This window comes from Eurytemora carolleeae, unplaced genomic scaffold (genome assembly GCF_000591075.1).
Source record: "Eurytemora carolleeae unplaced genomic scaffold, Eaff_2.0 scaffold712, whole genome shotgun sequence".
Taxonomy (NCBI): domain Eukaryota; kingdom Metazoa; phylum Arthropoda; class Copepoda; order Calanoida; family Temoridae; genus Eurytemora; species Eurytemora carolleeae.
This window is the reverse complement of record NW_019396598.1, coordinates 119,534-128,720: the sequence shown is the minus strand read 5'-3', so window position 1 is coordinate 128,720 and position 9,187 is coordinate 119,534. Positions and strand designations below refer to the sequence as shown.

The window sequence follows — 9,187 nt, the reverse complement described above, 5'->3', positions numbered from 1 at the left end:
CAAATATCACATCTTTACGACAAGACGATTTTCCTTATTTTCCTCCTCCAATGATATTAGAACTCGGTACCACCCTGTTTATTAAAATATATTTAGTTATTTTCCATTAATTCATTTTGTTTATGAATTGTTTATTTAATGGAAAAAATATAAGAAAAATAGCTATTAGTTGTCGTTGCGACCCCCCCCCCCCCGGCTATAATTTATAAAATCCTAAAAAATAACCAAACTTTTTCCATCTCATTCTTCAAAACAAAAGTTTCAAGAAAAACAATTTTAATACACAAGGTATAGTTTATCTATTGAAGCCGGAGATTTTTCCGATGTACTTTTTGCAATTTTTACCATTCCCAGCATTATGCTTTGGTTTAACATTTTTTAATAATTAACAGGGTTAAGAACTTTATAAGCTCGAACTATTTTTTTACTCTAATTTCAATTATTTAAGGGAGGGGGGCCTTCAATTTAAAGTCAAAACAAACTTAAAAACTTAGCATACCTGATATCTAGCCTAGACGCCCTGCTCAGGTGGAAAACTCATTGCTTCAGGAGGAGTCGAAGTTCGGCTTTTGAGGGTCCTAAACATAGAGAATATAAGTTTTTATGTTTTAATCCCTTGAAATTATAGGAGAAAAGTCTGAAACGTGGCTGCTCTTCTTAATTCGTACCGGTCCAACCTTTTCCCCCGATCTGCAGTACTAGCATTTAATACGTTATGTGATTGCTATATTTAACAAAGTTACTTTCGTCTGGCTTGTCCTGTGATCGAGATTCTATTCTATTAAATTTGGAATGAACTCATTTACTCACGTCATGCTAATTTTCTATTCCTTATATCTTCACAACCTTTTAATGTTGTTGCACCACTCTAAAAGTTGCATAATCAAAGTTGGTACGACACGTACTGTATATGCATTCAGACATTTACTGTCCAGGCTGGACTAGTGTAAAGACGACCCAGCACGTTTATGCAACAAATGTAGCTTGGCAAGTTCACAATGACCTTCAATATTTTCAAATCATTAGATTAAGTAGATTTAGTATGTATTATAAAAGGTCTACATCTTTAGGTTGCAAAGATTTAGTGTAAGAAGATTAGAGTTGGAAGCAAGTAATTCAGTTCCTCAAAATACTTTTTTGAAATTTGAAAACTCACAAACAAAAACACAGGAAAAACCATGAAGTATCATTTCTTTAATGAATGAAAAAAAATTGCAGATAGATAACAAATTAAAAACCAAAGCTGTTATATACAGGAAAAGAGTCAAGAACTCTTAAATTCTTATAAAAAATTGCACTTACTGCAGTCGGAGTTCATTTGATCTTGTTTCTTGCTGTCTACGGAGAATTCTGCAACCCTGAATATACCAAAGTTAAAGGGACTGTCACTGTACTTTCAAGATGGCAATGCTCGATTCACAATGGTACCCTTAAAATGGAATGAAATGAAGTTTTTAAAAATAAGATAAAAAGTTGAAACGGGCTCATTCTTGGTATAGTATTAATAGCAGTTATTTTACCTGAAAATATTGACTGAAGATGACAAGTTGTCTTGAGAAAGGGATCTTGGAGAAGATATCAAGAAGACTCTACAAATATAACAAGAATAAAAAGTAAGAACTACTTTCTTCTCATGCAACATGTAAGTAGGTTTGTTAATCATTTTTAAAAACGAACAAAAAAAACAATCTAAGAAACGACCGCTTTTATTAATGATAAAATTTGTTTTTAATATTGTTACTACAGAAGAAACCTGTTTTTAATATTGTTATTAAAAATCAAACCTGTTTTTAATATTGTTATTAAAGATGAAACCTGTTTTTAATATTGTTATTAAAGATGAAACCTGTTTTTAATATTGTTATTAAAGATGAAACCTGTTTAAAGTTCTCGTTGAGGAATCCGTAAAGGATTGGATTAGCGCAAACAGTTGCCATAGCAGTCAGGTGAACCCCAGAGAATATAATCACAAGGGCATACTCATGGGTCAACGTCTAAACACAAAATGAATCAAATACCTTTATATTTTCCATGAATTAATGAAAAAAAGAGAAGTAGTTTAACTAGGTATGGCTAGTTTAATTATTTTTTCAATCATGGTTTAAACTGATCTTGTTAAACTAGACATTGTTGATAATAAATTTCTAACTCTGGACAATAGAATCATTTATGTTATGTAATTTTACTTAGTTTTGGTAAAATTATGTCATTTGGTTGATGGGGTACCTTCTGTGCTGGGAGGAAGTTAAGTATAATGTTGAAGATGTTGAGTGGAGTCCAGCAAATGAAGAAAACCAAGGTGACCAGGAGAAGGAGGATGTTGATTCGTTTCCGCCTAGCCTGCTGTCGAGCCCGTCTATACAAATATTGCAGTTCATGTTTTACAGTTTACATTTTATAGTTTTTTTATACTAGAGATATTTGTGAATCCTCTTCAAAGGAAACTTCACAAATTGAAAAAACTTTGCCTAAATCTATTTAATGCTTAAAAACAATATTTTTGACGTACAAGTTAAAAAAACTGTTCTCTGAACTTCTAAAAAAAGGTGTAAAAAATGTATACAAATATTTGTATAAAGACTTCATACTTTTGCTTCCCCTTTTCATCATATTTTAGTAACCAAATCTTACTTAAAGTAACAGAGGAATTCAGTTTTTTACACAACATTAAAATTTTCTCATCCCTATTTTTTTTGTAACCTGATTGTGTAAACCTTTGAAATTGTAAATCAAGAATTTTGATCTGACTATTTTCATTGAAATGTCGAAGGTCTACGACAAGGAGTGGAAGATAAATAGGGATTAAAAAATGAGAATCTGTTGCCAAATGATGAAGAAGTAATTTCAAGTGTAATTTTATTTAAAAAGTTGCACAACTGACCCCTTTAAAGAATGAATGAGATATCCTTATTTTTCCAGCTAAAAATATATTGATTTCAATTGGAGTTAAAGAGCACAGCGGTCTGAATCGGAAATTCACCTCTGAAAATGGAGCTAGGGTCACTTTAAAATTGCGCCTACAATCGTTTGGTAATTTTTCTAATTATTAATATAAACCTGTGAGTGTGGGAGACAGAATGTTCTAGATTTTGTTGTGCTTGTGTGAAGCCTGACAGCTGAAGCATCTTGAAAATCCTTTAAAGAAATGAATTTAAATCCTCAGAGCTGAAAACTTAAGAATGGGATATCCTTAATCCCGATCGGTTAATTAATCTGGAGATTAATAACAAGAGGAGAACAAGCATTATTTAATCTGGAGATTAAGAAAAAGAGTGAATTACGCATTAATCCCGATATCCACCATTCAAAAGTTCCCAGCTCTGAACAGATTTTAAATCTGTAAAATTTTCTAAATTGTCTAATCAAAATGGAGTTCGAAATTTTATCGCTACAAGCTTAAATTATTTGGCAGCAACAAGTTGGATGTCTGCACAAATAAGCGATTTGTTGTCGCATATTTGAAACCATCCAATTGTTGCTTCCAAATAAGCGATTTCGTTTATTTCGTTTTGGGAGTTGAAAAGTGCATTAAAATTACGCCCGGTTCAAGAAGATCTTCGGAAATGAGGTATCAATCTTTCAATCAATCAATCAACTGACTATATGATGAATGTATACCTGTAGTATGCGAACCCGACTATGATGGAGGGTATGAGGTACTGGCAGGTGAAGCAGGTGACAGTGTAGGATAATCTGACAGTAGTGCTGCTCCAGTCCTCATAGCAGTAGGATAACTCCCTACAATACAAGACCATCATACTGTGTATCGGGTAAAATCGTCTCCATTCTATGAAAACACAAATATATATATAATAATGTCGATATTGATAGAAGATGCGAGCTTTAACCAATTGAAACCGAACTAACTAAATTAAAGCTTTATAACTGAAGGCTGGCACCAACAAAGAAATTTAATCAGTTTTATTCACAAAATTAATCAAAAAATGGTTTTTATAAATATAATCTACATATATGAATTTTGAATATTCTAAATATTTAGACCACATTAGGTAAATCCCAGGATGAGGTGATTATGATGGAAATGGCCTCATATGTTTATTGGACAGTATGGACACCCTAGCTGTAGTTTAAAAAATAAATAAGTTAAATATTTCCATAAAAAATTATTTTAATTTGTCTAAAATTTCAAATTTTATCAAAAAAGTTTATACTTACTCCTTGGACACAAAGTTCAGTTTGACTTCTAGTTTGGTGAAGAAGAATACCGGAAGTGAGAGTATGACGGAGAGCAGGAAAGAAAATAACGAGAGGAAACCAGCCTGAAACAAACATAATTTAAAGTAACCCTTCATTTAATTAAAGAGTGAACATGTCCATTTACAACATTAGTGCCATTAAAATCTATAATTGATAAAAATTATCATTTTTTTCTCTTTGATAATTCACTATTTTAAATTTTGGTTTTTCTTTTTTGGGAATTCATAGAGTAATGGTAAAGAATATCTGAGTGAATTTTCTAGAATCAAACACGTTTTAAGTATAGAAAACCGATAAAATATCTTATGTCAGATCTCAGCTGGGAACTTTAGAATGCTTATTCCGAATATCTACTGTGGAAACTTTTAATTTTAGTCCTTAAAGGGACAGTAAAGGAAAGGTCAAGAAAACGAAAAAATCTGGCCCTGGCATTTAATGTTTTATTAAATTTCCTACAATCAAATTTGTTGATCTAAATATTTAGTCTCGAGATTAACATAATCTCGAGATTATGTCAGTCCTGAGATTAGCAAAAAGAGAGGATTAAGAATTAATCCTGATATTCACCATTCTAAAGTATAAAAGATAAAGATAAAAGTATAAAGGGTACATTGGTAAAGTGTTAAAGTTAAATATTAATCATTTACTATTATTATACTATTATAATACTATTATTTGTTGCGCTGAGCTGTAGAAATTTCTTTTTATTTAGAATGTTTAAACAAAGGCAAATCAATAAAAATTCCTTAAAAGAATTGAGTCTTTGCCACAAACTCTAATCCCTCTATCTTTGGAACCCAATGTAGTAGACCTTAGATATTTCAAACTGTAAATTATGTTAGATTAAATAGTCAAAGTTTGAAATTTCAAAATTTTACAACAAACGGGTTGCAAAGATATTACGATTAGAACATATGAGTTGTGGCAAAGACTCAATTCCTTATCTAAAGAAATCCGATAATAATATAAAATTATGAGTACATTGCTTTAAGTTGCAGCTGATTCAGCAAACTATTTTTATGAATTTTATATATATCTTTTATCTATATAGCAATGTCAAAAAGAAATAATACAATCAACAATGTGCATGAACTGAGCTTGCTGCATAAATATAAGTATTAAGTACACGACAATTTTTATGAGTTTTTTTGGATTACCATTGAAAAAAAAATACCTGAAGAATGGATATTTGGACCTCGGTTGAGTTGACAATAAACTGATACCTGATTATGATAAATATCTGATTATAACATAATAAAAGAGACATAATTATATCAATTTGTGAGCTAGACTTTGTTGAAGTTTTCAAATATTTTATGTTCTCTTTTTACAGAGAGGTTCCGCAAAGTTTTGAGATAATTCTCGCATTTCAAAATTGTATGCTCCTAATTAGGTTTGCATTTATTACATTAATGCAAATACAAAAATTAAAATCATAATAATATAAGAAATATAACTAAGTTTCTCTAATTGTTGATCATGTTTTAAAACTTTAGAAATTCTATAATGTTAAAAAGGAACAAAAAATATATTTTTGGTTTTGAGTACATTTTTATGTAGATATTTATAAAAAAAATCTGATATAATTATTTCAACGCCATGAGTTACATCAAGCAATCATTTGTATGAAATATCTCTAACAAAGCGTTCGGAAATACTTATCGATATTTGGAAGAGAATTTTAAGTTTACCTATCAACTGCAATGAGAACGATGGAGAAGGCAGAAAAGAAAATGCATGTGGACTGACTGGTGCCCATCATCTTACATAACACTTCCTAAATTTACAGGATGCAAGATCAAAATAGACAAAGATCTACGACATCTTCGCTCATGTATCTATACATATTTGTATGTATAGATGTATGTATATTGTATTTTTTATCCGCATTCATGCTGCTGAAGAATGTCCAATATGAAAAACAGTGTCCAGCAATAACCAATCTTTATAAACAATAGAACATTTTCTAGACTTATTCTAAGAAGATATGTATGTATTTATATGTTAGCAATAGCTAGCCAAAAGACTCGACCAAATTGGCTGAAATTTTTTTTCAAAAATACATTTTTCTTTGAAAAAATTCCAATTTTTTTCTTCAAAATTTTTTTTTCAAAATTGGTTTCTTTTTTCACGGCAAACGCCGGGCACTTTACTTTTATATATTTTTGTGTGGTAATCTTCCAAAATTTAAGACTAACAGTACAAAATTTCATATTAAAGTAAGAATTGACTAATTTTGCTATAAATATGATGATAACAATTATATTATTTAAAAACTCTAAAGATATAATATATAAAAGCAATTACAAATTTAAAAGGAAAATTTCTCTCAAGAGGGAAGAGTATTAAAATTATGAAGATTTAATTACATAAATCTTTTAAACAGCTGAATATATATATAGCAATGGAAACAAAGAGAATCTGTAAATAAAAACTAAATTAGTAAACTTGTAAACTTGAAATTAAAAAAATTTGAGAAAAATCAAACCTACAAAGAAAATTCATCTTCATTTTATTGATATAAACGCCGACCAATGTAGGTAACCTCTGCATTTTACCAGAATTTTGGAATGATCAAGTGGTGTTAATAGTCACATTGCACACTAAACTAAGATGCTAGTGGGGTAGGTAAAATAGGCCTATGATATTTAAAAAGTCTGGCCGCGCCATCAAAGTAATTGAGTTTTTGCCACAAACTCTGATTTTCTAATGTCTTTACTTTTTGCAACCTCATGTTGTAAACCTTTGATATTTCAAACTTAAACTATTTGAAATAACAGAATTCATAGTTTGAAATATCTAAGGTGTGCGACATTGGGTTTCAGAGAATGGAGGAATTAGAAAATCAGAAATTGTGGAAAAGACTCAATTCCTTTGAAACTAGGCTGATTAAGGGCGGAGCGGTACTCGCCGCGCGTCACTATGGCCAGTATAAATGGTCGGTCCAGCTCGAATTGAAATTAACCTTGTATTACCTGTCCCGGCCCCATAGGCCAGTGTTTGCTGACAAGGTCGATGAGGGTGAGTGGCATGGTGAAGGAGCAGAGTAATATGTCCGAGAGAGCAAGGTTCGCCACGAAGATGTTCCTTGAGGTCAGCATCACCTGAATAGTTTTCATTCTTCATGTATTATAGTAGTTTACACTAGCTCAAGTGAATTTCGAATTTCGAAAAAAAACTTTATTTCTGAGAAAAAAAATCAAAGTAATTGAGTCTTTGCCACAAACTCTGATTTTCTAATCCCAATATCTTTGGAACCCAATGTCGTAAACCTTTGACATTTCAAACTATGACTTTTGTTAGATCAAATAATATAAGCTTGAAATATCAAAGGTTTACGACATTGGGTTCCAAGGATATTGGGATTAGAAAATCAGAGTTTGTGGCAAAGACTCAATTCCTTTCAAAAGAAAATTTAACCTATGTTAACCCGGTGTACTTAAATCAGCCAATTGGCCAGCTAAAGCTAACATATATACAAATTTATATATATATGAACAAAGACCTTTACTTTATAGATGAGCGAAGAGAATTATTATATAATTATTATTATAATTATTATATCGAGTATACAACTAACAATATAAAGATATTGTAACTTTCATTAATTAATTTTTTAGACACATTTTCGTACAGAGGGTCACTTTAAAATACGTCGACAGTCCCTTCGTTTTTAGAGAGGGATTTAAGTTGTAATTAAAAGTGAGTCGGGGTAAAATAATATTTTTTCACAATTAATCTATATATAATTTGGCTTGTCTGTCTGTTTGTCTGTCTGTCTGTCTGTCTGTTTGTATCCAATAAACGTCAAAACGGCTGAACCGATCGGGCCCAAATTTTTTGTGGGACATCTAGGGACCCCAGGGAAGGTTTGTGAATGATTGAAATTTTAAATATTTGTCTCCATCAAAATTCGATCTTCATTAAATTTTTTTAAATTTTGAAAATCCACGAAATTTTTTGTGAAAATCCGTGAATTATTTTTGTTTTGTTTTACGATGTACACAAAGAGAACATGTTCACAATTTATTTAGAAGATGGGCGCGAAGCCCCCTCTAAGGCTAGTTTCATAAATTTTCCTTGGTCTTTTTTGATTAGCTCCAAACAAGAAATTCGTTTTCACTTTTTTCTGGAAATTGTCTGATAGTATTAGAACTTTAAAACATTTTTTTGATATAATTATTGAAATTTCGAAAACAAAACTTGCGAATCCTAAAACCAACCTTGTTTGTGAGGAAGGCCGCGATGATAGCAAAGTTACCGAGGAGACCGAAGATGATGAGGAGGCTGTATATTGTGACAAGTACGTAATGTGTAGGCAAGTCCAATCTGGAAAACAAAAACTAATCAGTTAATTCTAGTTTTAAATATTAATGCTATAAAAACACTCAACAGCTTTTTAAAACCTCCCCCTTCATCATCATCATCATCATCATCATCATCATCATCATCATCATCATTATCATCATCATCATCATCATCATCATCATCATTATAATTTAATTAACATTCACTAAATGGCTCACCCCATTAACTGTTTCGTGTAGGTAAAGAATAGTTTGGACAGACCCAACGTCTACAAAAAAAAACGTTATGAAACTATTATTTACTTTATCACTCATGATCACTTTATAGTAAATTTCATTATTGACGTGTTATTAAGTAACTATCGTTCTATAAGAATATAATGTTAAACTAGCTGTATGTTATAGGACGGTGCTGTAAAGTTTAATTGGTTCCCAAATTTTCTCAATTGTAAACTTTACAAAAAAGTTTTCTAGGCGAAGGGGGCACTCAACAAATATATTTAAATAAAATAAAGTATCAGCATGTCCTTTTTTGATCATTTTAGCTTTCTTTCGGTTTTGCATGAAACTATGTCTTCTACAAGATACATAAAAAACTAAAAGATATAGAAACTTTTTCCTGGTTACCTGGCGGTTTCCAAATCTTTTTTAAACTCGAACAT

The 9,187-nt window shown here is 30.9% G+C and overlaps 1 protein-coding gene across 1 annotated transcript; it reads right to left on the bottom strand.

Annotated features, from left to right (window-relative positions):
* Positions 1 to 9,187, bottom strand: LOC111706095 (neuropeptide F receptor). The gene is made up of 14 exons (XM_023478861.1): positions 9,153 to 9,187; positions 8,442 to 8,547; positions 7,194 to 7,322; positions 5,910 to 5,995; positions 5,393 to 5,441; positions 4,177 to 4,280; positions 3,619 to 3,738; positions 3,058 to 3,135; positions 2,227 to 2,356; positions 1,878 to 1,994; positions 1,521 to 1,589; positions 1,303 to 1,358; positions 500 to 578; positions 1 to 74 (listed from the first exon to the last, which is right to left on the bottom strand). Exons 1-13 carry the CDS (start codon positions 9,185 to 9,187, stop codon positions 512 to 514), a joined length of 1,146 nt encoding a protein of 381 aa, XP_023334629.1. The 3' UTR covers positions 1 to 74; positions 500 to 511.

Excerpts from the sequence above, each read along its gene's own strand:
- LOC111706095 (XM_023478861.1), bottom strand. The coding sequence starts at position 9,187 with ATGTTCGAGTTTAAAAAAGATTTGGAAACCGCCAG. Across the intron at positions 3,739-4,176 it reads CTGAACTTTGTGTCCAAGGA|GGAGTTATCCTACTGCTATG; the intron begins GTAAGTATAAAC and ends CTTGTATTGTAG. Across the intron at positions 1,995-2,226 it reads ACTTCCTCCCAGCACAGAAG|ACGTTGACCCATGAGTATGC; the intron begins GTACCCCATCAA and ends TTTTGTGTTTAG.